At 33.3% G+C, this 21,421-nt stretch overlaps 1 protein-coding gene across 2 annotated transcripts in view; it reads right to left on the reverse strand.

Annotated features, from left to right (window-relative positions):
- Window positions 1-673: 673 nt before the first annotated feature.
- The window catches only part of MFN1 (mitofusin 1), a 35,322-nt gene continuing 14,574 nt past the window's right edge, over window positions 674-21,421 (reverse strand). For both annotated transcript variants that reach the window (XM_052635829.1, XM_052635835.1), the window contains 11 exons: window positions 18,797-18,950; window positions 18,613-18,680; window positions 13,354-13,475; window positions 11,549-11,675; window positions 11,275-11,379; window positions 10,875-10,977; window positions 10,496-10,725; window positions 8,575-8,727; window positions 6,897-7,093; window positions 4,838-4,972; window positions 674-2,784 (listed from right to left, as the gene is read on the reverse strand). In XM_052635829.1, the coding sequence (XP_052491789.1) occupies window positions 2,703-2,784; window positions 4,838-4,972; window positions 6,897-7,093; window positions 8,575-8,727; window positions 10,496-10,725; window positions 10,875-10,977; window positions 11,275-11,379; window positions 11,549-11,675; window positions 13,354-13,475; window positions 18,613-18,680; window positions 18,797-18,950 (1,476 nt within the window). In that variant the 3' untranslated portion in view covers window positions 674-2,702. The remainder of the gene's footprint in view (window positions 2,785-4,837; window positions 4,973-6,896; window positions 7,094-8,574; window positions 8,728-10,495; window positions 10,726-10,874; window positions 10,978-11,274; window positions 11,380-11,548; window positions 11,676-13,353; window positions 13,476-18,612; window positions 18,681-18,796; window positions 18,951-21,421) is intronic.

A 21,421-nucleotide genomic window follows, 5' to 3' on the forward strand; every position in this document is an offset into this window, starting at 1 on the left:
TGGATTTTTAAAGTTGATTAAAATGTTTTTCTTCACCTAGAGTGGTTTCTACAACACTTGTGGCCAACTGAACCTGAATGTCAGTAGTCTGTGGGAAAGGTGAATGTATTAGATTAAAGCTCTTAGAAAAAAGCTTTAAACCAAACTATGTACTTGTATCATGACTTAACAGTATTCTTGAATCATTCTTGCAGTAATTCATTCCTTTATTTGTATAGTAGCTCTGTGAAATAATGTTGCTGTGAATTGATATTGTAATCAATAAAGTGCTTTTAACCAGATTTCACGTGGCATGTTTTAAATCGTTTTTAGTAGGATTACTTTTTTAAGTCTCACAATTAGAACTCCGAGCCCAGCAGTTCATGCTCAGCTGATTCCATTATCTAAGCATTCTCACCATGAAAAACACATTGGCTGCCAGAAGCAAGGAAGAGATTGGAGGTCCAATGACCTATCCTACAGTAAGTACTGTTTATGCTGGCCTACTGTTAAAAGGCCACAGATTTTAATTAAAAAGCAGAATTTAAGTCATTCTTCCCTTAAAGCTCCCTTAGGATAAATATAAGCCAGTTTCCCCAAGATAGCTTATATCTTGCCATAAAAATCATCAAAAATAAAAGATTAAAACTCACTAAATACCAGTATAAATGTTCTATTTATCAACTTTCAGGCAAACAAGTTTTATTTTCACCTTGCATATTATAAAAAGTCTAGGTTTGTAAAAAGCTGAAGGTTATACAAAGTTTATAAATAATCCTGCAAACACACAGAGTAGACAAGTAAATGTGCAGTAACTTTGAACATCAGCCATAAATCACAATTCTTTATCATTCATGGGCTTCGTCATAGGTGAACTTACCCCAAGCATAAAGGGGGGCTTCATTATTTTAGTGTCCCACTTCCAACATTCATGTATTTTCAAACTTGATCAGGCAGAACTGGATTCAAGCTACTGATGGAAAATTTAGTATAAACTTACTATAGCAAAACCACTATTCCACAGTTCCCAAATTTTGGCATGCATCAGGATCACCTTCAGGGCTTGTTAAACCAGAAACTGCTGATCCCCAAACCTAGTATTTGATTCAGTAGGTCTAGGATGAGCCCCAAGAATGTAATTCTTACAACTTCACTAGTGATACTGTTGATTGAGGGACTGAACTGTGAGAGCCACTGTACTTAGCACTCATGGGCTAATACCAAACCACTGTACTATTTCAGAAGTTCAAGTACTGGTGTATAAAGATTAAGGCCTTCAACTTGTAACCTTAATTAGCAGTACCCAGTCTTAAACATCAGTTTTTTTCTGTTGCAGTTGTTACTTAGTCCCACTTCTTGGTGACTTGTATAATTTTTTGGTTATAAAGCCACAATGTTAGCTATAAACAAGTATCTGGATTTGAATATTGCATTCTAGTATCTGATTTGCATAAACATTAAAGGCTTCTATGGCCTAAATAATTTTATTTTCTCCTTAAAATAACCTGAAAAAGTGTTGCACCTGTAATGAAAAGACTGAATAGTATCCAAGAGACTTAAACATACAGAAAAAGTACTATTGAAGAAAAAAAGCCTGAAACATTATCCCTTCCATGGAAGAGCACCATCAGCTCTACCGGCCAAATGTGCTGTCTTCTGGGATTGTGGATTCCTAACATGCACCTGGTGATGTTGATTCAGTGGTCCTCAAAACTATTTTTGCATAGCAAAGCCTTAGACCAGTTTTTCATGTTTCCATATGTTTCTATTAGTTTTTTAACATAGAAACAAATGCAATATTTTAACTCAAACATTTTCATTAAGGTAAAAAATAAAATTTTTAACCATGCCCTGTCAAATTCATACAATTAAATAAACATAAAAGTCACCGTGGGGGACAACCCAGAAGTATCCTTGGCAAATACTTTTCGAAGAACAGCATTTTTGACTGTAGCCACCCAAAATTCAGATCTTCCATCTCTTTGGCTATTTTTATCACTTCAAACTTAACTCTTAAAATAGAAAGCTTTCCTTACTGGAATCACAGCTGAGGCTGAACGTGTTTCTTGAGAAACATAAGCAGACTAGACCCAAATACTTTCATAAAGGACTTTTTCTAATAACAGACCTATACACTGCTTTACATCAGTTTCAGTGGGAATAAAAGGGAGTAAAAACAGCATTGTTTATTAGTGGTTTACATACCTGTCAGGATGGCAAAAGTGATTGTAACCTGCATAAATAATACACTCAAGAATACTCCACACTCCTTTGTGGTTACAGCAATACAGTTTATAAAACAAAAATCTGATTATCCCCATTAAAGTCGGCATCAAAAATTAGTTCTGAGAAAGAAGGTGAAAGGAGCATTCTCTAACTCCTGGATGCCAGGAAGCAGAGTTTTTCAGAATCAAAAACAAAGAGAGCCCTAATTAAGAGCAAGGCCCCACCCCTCAGGGGTCACAGAGTTTCTTTTGCTTTAAACTAATTCATCATTTTCACATATCAAAGGATTTTTCTTTACCCAAAATTACAGAGACACTATAACACTCTTCAGAAGTGCAAACACCCTGAGATAGATCAATACCGGGATCTACTCAAGGATTTGCTATTTAGGGGTATAGTTAGTATAATTCATACTTAAAATCACTTCATAAAAATAACCGTCCAAATCTTCCAAACTCCATTTTCTCCTATGATGATCACCAAAGCAATCTCTATTGTTAAGATTCTTCTTCTCTGCTTGAATGTAGAAACCGCTTAGTAAAATTCTCCAGCTGGTTTTCAAGTTGAACAGCTTTATTTCTAATTAAAAAAAAAAAGAATAAACACCAATCTAATTATCATAAAGGTCAATGAGAAAAAAATGCATCCCATCCAAATCTTGAAAAAAAAAAATCACTAGTTAGCTATTGCTACATTAATCTGAATTCAGATCCACTCTTAAAAAGCATTTACTATATATGCTACTATAACTTAGTAATAAACACAGACTCCACTGGCCAGGAAAGCTATACTGAGATAAAATCTTTAACAAGAATGAAAAGCCTACACATACGTATACCCATGGCTGATTCATGTTGAGGTTTGACAGAAAACAAAATTCTGTTAAGCAATTATCCTTCAATTAAAAAATAAACTTAAAAACTGAAAACAAAGAAAAGCTTAAGAGATAGTGGAGTCACACCACCTTACAAAGAAATTTATCCTAAGTCACATGAAGACATAATTGTTCCTGAATTCCCTTTAAGTATAAAATATAGAATAAGTGGTTTTCTGTATACATACAGTAGCTGGCAGATGTCAAAGGACCATAGTTGCCAAATATATATATATTTTTTAATATTAAAAAACTGTATATAAAGAAACCAAATGCCCATAAAAAGAAAGCAGGTCTGTGTCTCCCATTCTCATAATGTGCCATGGTGTACACACATACTTAAATGAGTCTCTCTCTTTCCTTCTTGGTCTTGTATGTTGCTAAGTGGATATTGTCAAGGTCATATAATTTAAATGTGCTCCACTGTATATTTCTTCAGAAAATGCTCCTGAGATACATAAGTACCAATAATCTATCAGTTTTTTTTTTAACTATAGCACGATGAAAAAATAAAAATGTACCTCAGTTAAAAATTGTTTTCTATTGGATACTGTTTCACCAAATTTGAAAGGCTATATTTGGGATGATCTAATTTAAAATAGGAGCAATGGATCACATGAAATTCGCTTGGGTGGCAGGTGGTGTGTGTGTGTGTGAGAAAGGATGCTGGGGTCTAAGTCACAGGCAGTCACGTTTCCAGAGACTCTGAAACAGAAACGCGATGTGAATGTGACCACTGATCAGACTCAAATATCATGCATGGACAAATTGTGTGTGTGTGTGTGTGTGTGTGTGTGTGTGTCTGTCTGTCTGTCTGTCTGTCTGTCTGTAAGGATGTTGGGGTCTAAGTCACAGGCAGTCACGTTTTCAGAAACTCTGAACAGAAACGCAATGAGAATGTGACTGGTGATCAGACTGAAATACCATGCATGGATAGATTCTGTGTGTGTGTCTGTCTGTCTGTAAGGATGTTGGGGATAAGTCACAGGCAGTCATGTTTTCAGAGACTCTGGAACAGAAACGTGATGAGAATGTTAACTGCTGATCAGACCAAGATACCATGGACAGATATTTGTGTTCCAAAATTCAGGTCACAAGGACAGCCTCTCCAATTTGCAGACATTGCAAACTGTTTTTATACAGGCAGCTATATGTAGCATGTGCCCTGGTAAGTAGTAGCAGAAATGAAATGATGCTTAGTGATTCTCCCAGACTTGTAGTTGAGCGAGCTAATGCGTAGCAAGTTAAGAACCGTCAAGAAGTATAGACCTTGTGCTAATACTTCTGGTCTTGACTCCCCAAAGCAGAACTTATTTAGGGTCCAAAGAATCCATAGCAAATCATATTAAAACCATAATTCCGCTTTATAATATTAGGATATCTTGTTTACTTCTGCTGCTTCAAATTTAAGTATACCTATGAGTCCCCACTGAGATGAGAAGTTATGAATCTTGGATACATAGGTCTGAAAACTCATTAATTTTAATAACAGAACTGCTCTAAAAAAAGACAAATATAGCTTAACACAGGGCTCTAAGTCTGGATCTAAAAAAATCCTTTTAATTCATACTTTTTTGCTGTTGAAATTAGTTTTCACTGAAATTATAAAACATATGGAATTAAATATGGAAAATTATAATTAAGCCAATGCAGAAAGCCAAAAATTTTAACATAAATTTGCTAGCAATTTTACATAATTGTATTTTGGTAATGAGACCAGTAAATGTTCATATTATAGAGAAGAAAAAGTTCAAATACCTTAAGAGCTTTGAATTGTTTTGTATTTTCTCCAATTGATCTATTTCTTTGGATAATCTAGCAATTTCTTCTTCTAGATGACTTTGTGTAATATCAACTTGTTGGCACAGGCGAGCAAAAGTGGTTGCCATTTCCCTTAAAATAAAAAACAATTTTATCAGCAGTCATGAATGTCTTTTTAAAATGAATAAGCTTTAATTTAAAGCTTACATTAAAAAAGTCACAAGATTAAAAAATCCCTAAGACATAAGGTATCAAAGAACATTGCTAAGAATGGTATGAGGGAGGGTAGTGTATGGTACTTGTAAACTTAATATGACTGTGGGCTTGATCTCATCTGGCCTCAAGACAAATGCTCAACAGGTAGTAACTACTCTGCCATTTTGTTGTGAATGTGAATAAGCTATAAAAAGGCAAAGGCTGGGTATATTTCTTCAGAAAATATTAAGCCTTACTCTCGTCCCCTACCAATAAGAATAAATTACTGGAAACAGGAAAGGAAATTTCATGAACTTCTGTGACTTAGTCAAAAATACTTTATAGCAACATTTAACTACATTTCTAGAGTCAAAGGGTGTATTTGTGTGCTAGTTAATATGTTAACTTTGGCAAATATCGTGTATTTGCTATTGGGAGCAAATGCCTAGTAGGTGTGTACCAGTGGACTTTGATTGACGGACTTGTTTTTCTCTGCAACTATTCTATTCTCTTGCCCATCTTCATCTTTCCCATGGTCTTTTCCCTCTCCCATCTCTCCTCATCTGACCAAATACCAAGATTAGACAAATGAAGCATCTATTTTAACATTTTACTACATTAATATTTGGCTAGTATTATTTTATTTAACTGGAATAATTATTTGAAGTTGCCTCTGTTAAAGTGTAAAGTCATGTAAGAAAGAATACAACTTTTAATTTACCATAACTTCTAGCTATAGTTATTGTCACATGGTAGGTGATTAATGTTTGATAATGATGAATGGAAAGCTTCATTCTGTTTTTATGAAATGTGAACCTCAACTGATTTCTTTTGGAGGTCTACATCATCCTCATTAATATAAATAAATCAAAATTGACACCATTAAATAAAATAGCTCAATAAATATTTGGGAAATGAATGGACTAAATCACTGGTCACAATTCTGTGACCTCGTTGTTTCCATTCCCTACAGCTCTAAATAGGTTATTATAGGCTCTGATCTTGTGTCGGAAACAGTTCAATCTTCTGGCAGTTTTTGTCTCCTGAGTCTAAACCACTTTACACACTATACCACTGCCAAGTTACCTGTTTTAGAGCTTAATATTAATGATGTCACTCCCAAGATTCCTGATTATCCAAACCTGTCCTATTGTTAGGCTTATACTCCAATGGACTCCTCTTATGTACACATCTGCCACACTGAAATTATCTCATGTTTCTGAACATATTCCCTTTCTCCCCGACTTCTTGCCTTTAGTTTGGGCTCTTTTCTGTGTCTCCCTCTTTCTATCCTGCACATTCAAATCTCATCAGGCTACCTCTGCTCCAGGAAACCTTTACTGATCCACTGTCCTTTAAGATTCTAGAGCCTCACATTATGAAGCTCTCATTATCTTTTTCCATCTTTAAAAAAAATAATTATGTAAATGTTGCTTCTTCTACTAAATTGCAATTATCTTTAGCTCAGAAAACTGTCAGTAGCACCCTAATACAGAATATTATGCATCGATTTGACTGGGGTCCTATGTATTTTTACTAAATTAACAATAAATATTTGAGATACATAAAAGAAACTCAGAGGACCCAGGTGTTTATTATTATAATAAAATTCTCTTGGGTTTAAAAAAAATCATGCCTATAAATCTGGGCTGTAATAGTAAAAACAAATTACATTCACCACCATGCATTTATTTTGAGCCCACTGTTTGATCATTCTATTTTTTCCATTTTGGTGGCAATTATAAAATATGTCCATGTTGCGATAATTATTTGAGTTGTACTCTTATTCATGCATTACTGCATGTATGTCATACTTCGGTAAAGCTTTAAAACAAAAACACAGATGAATCTTTCAACTTACTGTTGTACTTGATGGCTGCAGTTTGCGCTTGTGAAGCTAACAATCATTTGTAGTTTTTCAGTTGCATAATTCACAAATTGCTGTTTAAAGGCTCTCTCCTTGGCACGGGTGGTCCAAGTGAGCCTTTCATAAAGATACAAAGCTCCATACATACTTAATGAAACAGATATGAGTTTCCAACCTACAGTTTTCCAAATCTGTAAGATAAATTCACAGCTTACTTTGAGAAAGAAAGACACTACTAGGGAGACTACTCAAAGGCACTTTAGAAAATGCACTGGCTCTGTACAGATCCTTGAGTTAGATCCATTTTTTAAAAACGTTATCTTCCTTTTCTATAAGATAATATGAAATTACTGAAAATCAAGCTGGAAAAGGAGCAGCACAGAAATAGCAGGCAAGAACTTTTATAACCTGCCAAGTATTTGGTAAGTTGATTCACTGTATCTCAAAAAGGGATGTTAATTTTTTTAGGTCAAAAGTTTAAAAAATCAAAACAAACTATATATAAAATAGACTTCCTTGGCAGTCAAGTGGTTAAGGTTCTGCACTTCCACTGCAGGGGATACGGGTCTGATCCCTGGTCAGGGAACTATGGGGACTTCCCAGGTGGTGGTGCAGTGGTAAAAGAATCCGCCTGCCAATGCAGGAGACACACATTTGATCCCTGGGTCAGGAAGAACCCCTGGTGTAGGAAACGGCAACCATCCCAGTATTTTTGCCTGGAATATTCCACAGATAGAGGAACCTTGTGGTTCTTCATGTAGCTGCAGAGGCAGACATGACTAGGGTCCACACACACACACAGAACTGTGATCCCACATACCATGCAGTGAGGCCAAAAAAGAAACAAAAGTAGCCAACAAGTATCTACTTATAGCACAGAGAACTATACTCAATATTTTATAATAACCTATAAAAGAATCTGAAAAAAGCTATATATGTATGTGTGTAATGTGTGTAAACAATCACTTTGCTGTACATCTAAAACATGATATTGTAAATCAAGCTACATGTCAATTTAAAAAAAGGAAAACAAGTAAACCTATGCTGTTAATGACATAAAAAAATTTTTTTAACATGTAAGAACTACTACAAAAAATAACATTTAATACTTTAAGGTGATCTCTTTGGTATTTGGAGAAGGCTAGATAAGGGCTCTGGATCACTGTTATTCCAATGTGTAAGTATTGTTTCTTTGTGTGCTGTGATGGAAATATTACTTAAAAATGTATGTTGTGATAATCATTTCACAATACATACATACATTAAATCCTGTGGTACACCTCAAACTAATACAATTTTATATGTCAACTATATTTTAATATAAAAATAAATATTTAGGGTGGTGGGAGGGAGGCTTAGGAGGGAGGGGATATATGTATATTATGGCTGATTCACACTGTTGTGTGACAGAAACCAACACAATATTGTAAAGCAATTATCCTCCAATTTAAAAAAATTTAAAAACAAATAAAAATAAATATTAAAAAAATTTTAAAGATTAGATCCAGTTCACTAATTTTAACCTACAATTTTTCATATCATCTTATAGAACCTGGAAACAGAAGTAAACGTACCTTTCTTTTCCTGATCTAGCAGGTAGCTTTGCAAAAATTTCAATTTTAATTACACCAAAAAATACTGTTTCTAAAAAAAAAAGGTACTGTTTTCTTACCACTCCTCCAACAACGATGATGCCCATAGACGTTCTGGATGTAAGAGAGGCTAATGTTGTTATTAGGGTAACCATGAGTTCTTCCTGTGATGCATTATCTGGCGTTGCTGGGTTGGAAGGAGCAGTGGGAGTAGAAGCTAAAGATCTGGGGAGCTGATAAGGTTGAGGGGTGAAGAATTAATTCAATTAAACAGCTATACATGGAATAATCATTTACAAAATTCTGTTATATTCTCTTTTAAAATTATAGCAGTAAAACTACAAAAAGAATGACTCCAATTAATGAGTTTACCATAAATACATGAAGAAAATAAAAATGATCTGAAACCATAAAGAATAGATTTTTATAATATACAATGAGTCTATCTATAACAATAGGCCCTCAAGTCTCAAGAGAAATTAAAACTGCATATCAAATTTTTTCACACCAAAAACAGTCTTTTAAAAAAATATTGGGCTTCAAAATTAAAACCTTGAGAATTTCCCTGTGGTTCAGTAGTTAGGACTTCACACTCACTGCCAAGGGCTTGGGTTCAACCTATGGTCAGGGAACTAAGATCCCACAAGCCATGCAGCCAAAAATAATAAATAAATAAAAATAAAAAATAAAAAATGAAAGCATAACAAAATAAAACTTTAAACCTTTAAACTTTAAAACATACCATAAGGCAAGCTACAGACTAGAAAAACATAAATATTTTGAAATCATATATCTGATAAAGACTTACATCTGGAATGTATGTAAAGGACTCTTAAAAGTCAGTAAGAAGTCAAATAACCTAATTTAAAAATGAGCAAAAAATCTGAATAGACATGTTACAAAAAGAAATACAAGAATAAGCATATGAAATGATGTTCAAAATCATCAGTCATTAGGGAAACACAAATCAAAACTATCAATACAATGAGATACAACTTTATATCTGCCAGAAAAAAAAGCCTTGATTAGAATGTGGAGAAACAGAATGTTAATATATTGCTGGTGGGAATGTAAAACAGTGCATCTGCTTTGGAAAACAGTTTGGCAGTTCCTCAGAAAGTTAAACATGGAGTTACCATATGGCTCAGCAATTTCATTCCTAAATACTCAAGAGAAATGAAAACACATGCCCACATAAAAACAGTATATGGGTATTTATAACACTATTATTCATAATAGCCAAAAAGTACAGCAACTCAAATGTCCACCAGTTGATGAATGGATAAATAAAATGTGTGACAGCCACGGTGGAATATTATTCAGTGATACAAAAGAAATGCTGAATACTGACACATGCTACAACATTCATATAGTATGATGACAAATCTTGAAAACATTACGCTAAGTGAAAGTAGCCAGTCACATTTTGTATGATTCCATTCATAGAAAATGTCCAGGAAGAGCAAAAATAATAGCTAAAGAAACCTGACTAGCAGTAGGGCTGGTGGTGGAAATGAAGCCTGACTGCAAATGGGCACAATCATATCCTCAGGGGTGACAGAAATGTTCTAAAACTAGATTGTGGCAATGGTTTTAAAACCCTGTAATTTTCCTGAAAAATTACTGAGTTGATAAATTCAAAAAAGTTTTTTTAAATGATTAAGATTAGAAAATTTACAAAATAAGAGTATCAAAAGTGAATGCAGAGTAACCTACAACAGTACTGAATGAAAATTTGGGGATTGGCTTTTCCTTAAATATAGTAGTATACCTAATTCTAAAATGGCTCTATATCATAAATATTACAGTACAAATAAGCAAAGCTGACACAGCTAGTTCTACAGAGAAAATCACACAGATGAAATAAAAAGAGACTCTCAACTGGTAGGATCAGATACATACCTGTACAGTATAGCAATAACCACCTAATAAAAAGCCTACTCAAATAGAAAATTTTTTAAAAAATAGCCTACTAAAAGATATTTATATATAGATAGATACCTGAAAGATAGGCTCTGATAATCCTAGAAGCACCCGCTGAGCATTTGTAGGGCCCAAGAAACGATGGACAAGAGAAGACCAGCCCAGAGAAAAACGAAATACAATATCCTCTTGAAAATCTGAACATAACTTGTGACAATTTAGGTCATAGCTAAGATCAAATTTCTTGCAAGGAACCAGTGTATGTAGTTTATTCTGAATACCAGCTGGAAGTAATGGCTTCAAATTTTCTAGAAAGAACCAAATTATGATACTTTGGTTAACAACAGTAAATAATGTTTTACATTTTATAAGATATCTAAAAGATATTATAATAAATCTTTTATCATTGAAAAAAAAGAGAAAAAACTACATATGAACTTGCAGACATAAATATTACCAATAATTTCTTGCTGGGATTGAAGCATTGAAGCGTTGACTTCATTGGTGCACCGATCAGCCAAATTTCTTCCCATTCCGTCTTCTATGTGCTTATTTAACTCCTGTTAACAATGGTAGTAAGTGTCCACATTATTTTCTTCTCTAGAACATATACAGACTTTACAGAAATGCTAAAACAGTAGTAAACACTAAAATGACTTTATTCTTTTGAAGTGGATAATTTTCTTATGTATTTTATAATCTACATTTATTATAAGAAGGCACAGGAGATCTAACAGTTTAATCCTGTACTGATTGCCATGAGGACACTAAAATGGCCAAATCACTAAAGAGTGGAACAAGACTCAGTAAGATAAGTAAACTGTATCTGAATAACATTTAACAACAACGTAACGTACATTTTTATATACTTTCAATACACCTGGAGTAGGATGAAACTCAGAACAAAATTCATCAACCAAAACAGAGAGTCGACAGATTTCATCTGTCATTGCACATGAAACCTGGAAATACAAAAAAATCAGAATTAGAAAATTTAAACAAGGTGACTGACTACTCAAAAAAATCAAATTGAAAAAACAATATTCTTTAAAGTAACAGATGGATAATATTTTTAGCACTATCAAAAGTATTTTCATTCCCAGATATTATCACAAAGCTAACGTTACCCACCTTATTTGCAACCTCCTCTGTAACCTCCCTGATTTTTTTTTTAACATCCAGTGTTAAAAGGTTCATCTGGTTTCGGATAAAGTCCAGTCTATCAATTTGGTCTTCCCTCTCTTCTATTGAATAAACCCTATTATAGTATGAAGAGTAATTAATATTCAGGATACATTTTAGTTCTAAAGAAATTAAGGAGACACTCACATATATTGAACCATCTGTTAGTGTGATATAAGAAAAAAAAAAAAAACCTTGTATTTTAACATCTAAAAGGGATTCAAATAACATTTCACTCATAAAATGTTTTACAGATGACTGGATAGAAACTGCTCTCTCTCTGCTCCTGTGGTACCTGAATCCCACAAAGTATTAATAAGGATTCTAAATCTCCACCCATTTCACAGATACAAATATTCAAAACAGAACTAACTCATTATTGAGTCTACTTAATGAAGCACCCTGCAAGCTCAATCCAGCCAGCTGCTAGTTTTTGTTAGTTTCCTTGGAATACAGTCACATGTACTCATGTACCTATTGGGTGTAATCAGCTGCTTTTGCTCTAAACTGAAGAACTGAGTAGCTGCAAAATAGACAGTATGGCCCACAAAGCCTAGAATATTTACTATCTGCTAAATTTGTTAACCCTTGGATGACACAGGAAAGCAAAAGCCTGAGATTCCTTTTTTAAACACCTTTAGCTAAAAGAGTTACAAACCATCCTCAATTCACATCTGTTTTTTGTGCCAGGTTTATTTCAATGTTTATATTTTTATAAAAATTAAGGTCAATCCAGTGGACCAATACTTACTTTGGCTACTGTAATATAGCAACTGAGTTCAATATACAGAAACACTGTGACACAGCAGCGATCAGACTCTGGGTTCTGACCCTTTTGTTTACTATGCTGCAAATTCTCTAATATTATACATAATGCATCCTGCAAAAGTGCCAAAATTAGGCAACAGACCTAGATATGAGTGGAGTTTTCTTCTCAGCAAGATCAAATACATCTAAAATTACCAATTTTATATCATCTTGGATTTAAAATTACCAATTTTATATCATCTTGGATTTAATCTTAGATGCTTTGTATCTTTCCATCGATTGGCTTAAGTCCACTTAAAGGTTCAGTTGAGGCTTAACATCATTATGCTTGTAACATCTAGTAACATCTTGATTTTAGTTTCAAGTGTACCAAGTTTGTGAGAACTACCCTTTTCTTTGAATAGTGCTGGTTTCTGTATTCGTTTTCATCGTTATCAGGCAATAAATGAAATAAAATACTGTACTACAGTATGACATATGGAGTAATGCTTACCAAATTCACCTTCTGGCTGGCAGGTAGTACCACCTTGATTGTTTACCAGCTGATATAAAACCACAACTGGCATAAAAGAGTGATTTCAAGGTTTTAACACATGAATAAATAAAAGGTGAGTGATAGGTTGAATGTAAAAAAAAAAAGTCACCTGTTTTGAACTTTGAAAAATTCTGTTTAAAGAAATGGTTCTTCTACTGCTTTAAAGGTATTTTCAAGTCACTGAACATTTAAAACTCACAACTCACACACAAGAATACTGAGATCGTATTCTGAGACTGTAATACTGAGAATGTAAATAATGTGTTTAAGGTTGTAGAAAAAAATGCTTAACAGTTTCAAATATTCATTAAAAAACATGCAAGTAGGCATCAGCTAAACCTATTAGGCTGATGTTAGTGTGAAAGGTATTCAATAATAATAAAAATTTCAGATCAGTCTTTTCATGTTGACACAAAAATAATTTTTATTTTGCAATAAAATGAATTCATACCTTTTCTCTGCTGCTGCCACGTTTATTGAATCCATTATGTTTTTCACAGTTTCTAGTATCTGTTTAGCTCTGATAGTGTGCTGTTCAAACTTTGTTTTCACTGCTGACTGCGAGATACACTCCTGCGAGGGGCCCAAGCCATAACACATTACTGTAATTCCATCCAAACATTTTCAGGAATTTAAACACAAAAACTTGCTGTTCGTAACATTGACCAAAACAGACATAAGGAAAGAAAATAAATGAAACATAAACACAACTTAAAGTTATAAAAGTTAAAAAAAGTCAAGGATTCAAAAGTAAAAAAGCTTTAACAGCAAGTTCATAGCTTTGTGTAATTTTACACAGTAATGTGCAATGGATCTTTGACTATACTATCTTCAAAAACAAATTAAAAAGGGTACTATTTTCAATGTTAAAAAAGATTTCCTATTAGATTACTAATTTTACTTGGATCACCTTAAATCTATTTCTAGTTCATCTATCTTGATCTTTCTCAAATTTGTAATTGATAACCTCATAAAGTTCTTAAGCCATGGAACCAGAATTCTACACTGAAAAAAATTAGTCGAATGATGCCACATAAAATTCATAAAAGAACTTCTACAGATTAAAGCCTGAACAAACTGAAAAGTACTCTTTTAACAGTACACAACGTAGTATTTTAAATTGTTTATAGAAAATATCTATAGCTATTTCTAAGATAATGCCATTATTGTCATGGGACAATATAGCATGTGCATACAGGTCAGAAGGATACATTATCTCATGTTTTACTTTCAAGTTAGTTGCAGCTCTTAACTTACTAACAGTTCTACAAATCAGTGATTCATGACGAGTATTTTTTACACAGAGAATAATACAACAAAATGCATCACATATGATCATGGATGTTTCTTTTGTGAAATTGTTTCAATTTCAGTATGTGTGCATACTGCTTGTTATTTAAAACACTTAGTGTGATTCATCACTTAAATCTTAGCAAAATTATTAAACTGAAATTGACCTTTCACTTTTACTTCATAGAAAGTCTAATTCTATACTCACATTAACGTCTGAAAACAACTTCAAGCATCTATAGAAAAATGCTAGCTGGTCTTCAAACAATCAAGAAACACTCATCTGGGTTACAACATCAATACTCAAAACAGATGTTCTGTAGGACATCATGTTTATTTTTTACAATAAATTTTTAAAAGGATATACCTTCCAACTCTCTAATATTTCCATGAATTTATTTTCTTGAGCTTAATATAAAACTGGTACAAACTGTGATAATTACTTCCTAAAGTAATACTATCCTTTATCAAAATAAATAGCTTTCAAGTTTTAAAGGTAGTCAGTACCCTAGCACTGTTATTCGTTACCTTGAAATCATTGGTATACATTTAATCAATGTCCTATTTATAATCTATATTAAGCCTTTACATTTCTAAAATGATTATTTTGTTCACTTCACTTTACAGAAAGTGAAAGCACTCAGTCATGTCCGACTCTTTGCCACCCATGGACTATACAGTCCTTGGAATTCTCCAGGCCAGAATACTGGAGTGTATAGAAAACAAAACAGATTCACTTCTTTAGCTCCAGGGTACATGAGGATAATTCATTTAGCTAACAGTTTCCTTAACTCAGAGCCCACTACTTTTTTTCAAAGCATAGTCTCATTTTTGCTCATCATCAAGCTCATTTATAAGTTTCTCAATTATCATTAACCTTGAAAAGATTAGTGTTAGGAAGTTAAGAGTATTACTGTTATGTACATGCCAGAGCAAAAGCCACTAAAACTACATAATATCAACCATAATATCAACTGCTTACTTTTTAATGACCAAAACAAAGCTTTGATTTTACTTTAAATAACTGTCTCATTAATTGCCAAATTAACCTTTACAAAACTATAATAAAAGAAAAAGAATAGTTTTAAAAGAAAAAAAGTTAAAAGAAATTCTATGTTCCTCGATGAAGCAGATCTAGATATCAGCAATGAAGACCCCAAATTTGTAGATAACAGCACAGTATTAGAGCTAGACTAGACAAAAAGGAAAAATCTCTAAGTTATTACAAGTCATTCCTTGATTCAAAAATATACAGTAGTGAATATGTAGGAAGAAGAAAACAGGCAATTGTTTTCTAATTAAAAAGTATACCACACTGATGTTCTGATTAGAAAAATATCAAAAGTCAACTACAAAAGGAATACTCTATTCCAAATGAAGTACAGGAAATGCTAATTTAAATAAAGTTTCTTTACTGAACCATTTCTCAGAGTCCTATATACACTAACGTACTTATGAATCTCCATGGAGGTCACATATAGCCTGCAAATAGTACCCAGACTTATTTCATCAGGAACTCTGCTTTCATAAGGTGAAGTTTAAAATACTACACCAGATGATTTCCATCTTGTCAGAATATGCCAGAGGCTGCTTGAAAACTTATTAAATTAGAAGCAAAACAATAATCACATTTCAGTTAAGATCTTCTGATTTTCTACTTACATCCAAAGAAAATAGCTTACAACTAGTCAGATGTAGTTACAAATTTATAAGTATTAATATTTATGTGTAATTAAACATAAAACAAATTTGTCAAGTCTTCTTAATAAAAGACCCCAAATACCCAATAACATGCTATTTACCACTCCAAACGTGTTACTTGGAAATATTTCAAACTGACAGAAGTGGAAGAAAGAACACCAAGATACCATATACCTTTCAGCTTCTTCTAAATCAAATGAATCTCAAGAGTTCTATGGTAAAGATCAGATTGTTTGATAAAATGATGAACTTGGTACAGTTTTTCTTTTCACAAAAATTGTAAGACTACACACACAAACAGAAGTCAATTCTGAAAACAGAAAATGGGCATTTAAGGCCACATGTTGTCATCATAACGTTAAAAAAAAAAATCAAGAAAAGTCATATGGGAAGAATCAAAATACCTGAATTTTAATAACTCCTGTATTGAGTAGGAAATGCCAAAAACTATAATTAAAAATTAATCAACAACGAAATCTGGATACTGAAAGCCATGGAAGACATCCAAAGCTACACTCACAAATTCATTCCACTTTTATAATCAAAGCAGAAAAAAACTTTCTGTAAACATTAGTTGAACTGAATGACTAACAACCAAAAAATGCTATTTAGAATCTGATAAATTATTCAATTAATCTTTAGAGGATACAGCAAAGCAATAAAATCATTGACAAATCTCAATTAAGATTAAAATATATATATTTCTTATATACTTTATCTAATGATATATCTATATATAGGTACATAGACAGATATAGACAAGGAATACAGAAATTTTTAAATAAACAATTTTATACTAAATTATAAATTCTCAGCAATGTATCAATTTATAAGAAATCATAAATTATCAAAATTAATTTTAAAGGTAACAAATTTGAGCTTTGGCCAACAGTTGAAAAGAACTGTCAATGTAATTACCAAAAAAAGGTTTGGGCATCAAGACAAAATTGTTTGCCCATATGACTATTTCTTTAGGTAAATTCAAATCACTTTTAGCTAATTCTCATTTTGTATCTATCATCACTTTAAACAAAAATTTCAAACTCTAAAGCCTAACATTCTCTAAAACTTCATGGAAAAGTTCTTGCTCATAAATAGTTTTTTCCAAACATAATTTTTAGATTCTCAAAAGAACTTTTAAAATTAAAAAGTGAAATACCAAGTTTCTTCTAAAAACATTAGAAAGAACAGTTCCCAACTCTTCCTGATTATTGCAATCACTTGGGGAGGTTTAAACATTTAAGAGATTCCTAGGTCCGTCCTAGCCCTACTGGATTAAGTCTCTGGGATAGGTCAGGAGCCTGCAGGTCTCTAAAGTACCTCGTGTGTTTCTCATCACCAGCCAGGTTTGGGGACCAGTGCTCTACAGCACATCTTTTATTCTTCTCATTCCCACCTCTTCAAGGAGATATTCTGGGAAAGCAAAAGCTGTACCAGGAACCAATATGAAAGAGGTATGAGTGTATAACTGAACAGTACATGATTTGGTAGGAGAAATCAAAGATAAACACATACAGACAAAGAAAGAAAAGCTCAATAAATAAGAAAAGATGAGGGAAACAACAAAAGATACTCTCTCCAATATTTTTCCCATGGATGAAATGACTGTTCCTGATAACAGTGGGTAGAGGATTAAATCTCTTAGGCAAGAAAAGGGCAAGAATATAAAAATGACCTTTAATTAACTGGGATATCATGTATCCTACTGCTTAACTTGACAAAACACCTGTTGATATTCCAAGGACCTCTAAAGAATCAGAAACACCTTACCAAGGGAACAGAGTATGCTGTCTTAAACATTTTGTCTTTGTCTACCTAATGGTCTTTTTTCTTCTCACCAAATTAAAAGTAGGGGATAGTGAGCAAATGATTAATTTAAAAAATTCTGCCAAGTACATTCAATATTTATGTCCTTAGTATTATAATAGTTACTACTTATAAGGAAGAATTACAGATGGAAGTTTTTTCAGTTCTGAGTATTTGTGTTCATTTGGGGGTGAGGAGATATGTAATCTAATAAATACAACTAGATAGAGCTAAATTAGAGCCAAGAAGATTAACAGCTGAAGTATTTTTCAATCTAGGATGTTTTAAGGTCTCTGAATAAAACACCTATACCAAAATATAACAGGATCTTCTCTCTCCACTAGCACACACATTAGTTATTCCTGCACCTCAGTAGCTTAGATTCCCCTAAAGTATAGGACCTGTATCTTAATTATTTTTGCATCCGTTTGGTTTATTCAGCACATTTGGCATAAAACATGGAGAATTAACAGGTGGCAATACAGTTGAGAAATGTAATTAACTTTTGTCAAATGGTGTTAACTTTGTTCTATCAAAAGAAAAGAGATCTTCATTTTGCTCTATTACCCATTCCAACAGCAATTACATTTCTTTAACCTTGTCCCTAACTACTGAATATAGAGTATTATATTCACCACACAACACAATATTAGAAAATATGTCTCATTTAGATACAAACACATTTAAAAAAAAGAATAAGAAATTACAATCTTTAATTCTCCATTCTTACAGATCATCCATTTTGCAGGGACGTTCTTTCTTCAAACTTTCCTTGCTTCACTTGCTCTGTCAGAAACTACACTAAATAACACCAAAGGTTATTAACAAGGACAGGTAATGAAAACAGAAGATTATGCTCACTTTCCAACCAATGCTAGTTTTATATTAGTCAATACATTCACAAAACTCCTACCTCAAAGATTTGTTCAAAATTCTGAAACTCTTGTAATCTTGCCTGAAATCCTTCTGCAAGTGCCCCACCTGTAATATTTAGGCGAAGAGGTTTAAAACCTGGTATATAACAAGATAAGACATCTGCATGCTACTTTTATAATCTACATTTACATTTCAAAAGGAAATCTAGGATGAATACGTACCACCTTCTGGCATCCCCTGTGCTTTCTGCTTTCTAGCACTAAGAACTTCCTTTGCAGAAACAAAAAAGATACGATTGCGTGCTTCTAAAGGATCCACAACTCTGAGCTCCTCCACCAAAAAATGCAGGCATCTTTCCATGTGCTGTCTGCGTACCTAGCAAAAAAAGAGGGTATTAAAAGAATTGTAATAACTAAACAAATGTGAGTTACAGGCCTATACTAACTCCATTTATAGTGATATTAAGGATGGCATCACCGACACAATGGACATGGTTTTGGGTGGACTCCAGGAGTTGGTGATGGACAGGGAGGCCTGGCATGCTGCGGTTCACGGGGTCACAAAGAGTCAGACACGACTGAGCAACTGAACTGAACTGATTACTATACTATGTAGTAACAGTTGCCTTATACGTTTTTTTATAACAATTTTTTTTCACCTACTTTTTAAAAAATTGGACTATAGCTGCTTTACAATGTTTTGTTAGTTTTGCCTTATAATTAACAAATAAATCTAAAAATTCTAATAAATGAAGTCTGATACTTGCTGATAGGAAATCTTCCTCTTAATGATTCTTCCTTGAACATTTAATTTAAAATTCTGATGGACGATCAAATACTACACAACCATTAAGAAATATATTGTAGCAAATACTAGTACTTAATGGCACAGGGAAAGGTTCTTAATTCTGTATTAAGGATATATGATGTGTACACATATTTATATAATTCATAAGTGGCATACAGGCAACCCTCACTAAAATGGGCGGCAATTTACTTTCTTCCTTAGGATTTTATTTTCTAAATTTTCTACCATGAAGCTATTAATACCTTTAAAATTAGAAAATAAGTGCTGCAATCAATTTGCTATAATGAAGTTAGTTTTATTTTGGAATCAGAGCATAAACGGTATATTTTTCTTCCAAAAAACACTGGGAATTAAAATTTGGGAGAATATATTAGCTATGGATTAGAGCTGTGACATTAAGTTTAAGATTAGCACTTGGGTATCTAAATTAGGAATAAGGATTAGAAGTTAGTTAGGGTTTAGTACCAGCATTTAACATTATAGCTATGATAAGAGATCTCCATGTTAAGACTTAATAAAATTAAAGAGGCATGGAGAAGAACAATCTGTGGGTGCTATCTTCTGATTCTCTGATGATTAAATGAGAGCTTGATTTGAAAGAGTATGATCATAAAACGAGTTAGTAACAGGATATAAGGTTTCACATTAAGCAAAATTTCAATTTGGGGGGGTCAGGGGAAGAATGAAAGCAAATAATCTAACATGTGAATAGTGATGGGACAGTATAAATTTTATTTTTTTAATGTATTTTCTAAAGTTCTTTTGTTTGTTTGTTTTTGATCAGGCCATGTGGCTTGTGGGATCTTAGTTCCCTAACCAAGGACTGAACCCATGTCCCCTGCAATGGAAGCATGGAATTCTACCCACTGGACTGCCAAAGAATTCTCCATAAGTTTTCTTAAAAAAATAATAAATACATACTACTATTAAGATCAGAAATACCATCAAGCAAATTAAATATTACTTGTACACTAAATGCCAGATTCTTCATCCTTTCTAAAAAGTTTCTAAAACCACCAGCATGACTAAAATGAGAAACTAAAAGCAAAAAACACCAAGCACTGGCAATGACACAAATCAAGCACCACTCTCAATGTGGTGATGGAAATATAAACCTATATGAGCACTTCAAAAAGCTCTTGGGCTGCATTTATTAAAATAGCATTTTCTTTACCTATAATCCAGGAATTCTACTCCTCAGTCTATACCCATGGATTACTGATTCCTGCGTTACTGACACTGTGAGTTGGATAAATCTGGTCTGGGGGCAAGAGCTATTCTCTGTTACAGGTTGTTTAACAGCATTGCAAGCTTCTCCCCACTAGATGCCAGTAGCACACAAACCCCTCACAGCGAGAACCACTGGTATATATCCAAGAGACATATATACCAGTGTGCAATAAAAAGACATACACAAGAATATGCCCAGCAGCATTATTCGTAATAGCTAAAAGAAGGAAATTTACCCAAATGCCCATCACTAGCAGAATGAAGAGATCGACTGTTATTCATAGGATGAAAGACTATATACCATAATGAGAATGTACTTCATCTATGCACCAAAGAATGGATGTACGTCACACATTTAATGCTGAACAAAAGAAACCTGACACAGAAGTGGATATTACGTGGTTCCATTACACAAAGTTGAACAACCCAAAAAATTAATTTAGGCTATCAGAGACACAAGTGGTTATCCTTTGGTAGGAGGGTAGAGGCTAGAAATGCAGGATACTGGGGTGCTGGAATGTTCTGCTTCTTGACCTGGACCCTTACAAAGGTATTAAATTCATAAAATTCACTGAGCTGGACACCAATGATTTGTACACTTTTCTGTTATGTTATACTTAAACAGAGAATTAAAAAGGATGTTTCAAGATCTAAAATGATTTGACAGTACTGTCATAATACAACTTTATTTCAAAGTAGCTTAATATTCTGTCTACTTAGCACATATCCACTTCAGGTTTTGTACAACTATATTCTTTTCTCAAGTAAGAGAACAGCTGCTTATGATGTTCTACTCTATGATGTGTATT

Source organism: Budorcas taxicolor, chromosome 1, assembly GCF_023091745.1.
Source record: "Budorcas taxicolor isolate Tak-1 chromosome 1, Takin1.1, whole genome shotgun sequence".
Lineage (NCBI taxonomy): Eukaryota > Metazoa > Chordata > Mammalia > Artiodactyla > Bovidae > Budorcas > Budorcas taxicolor.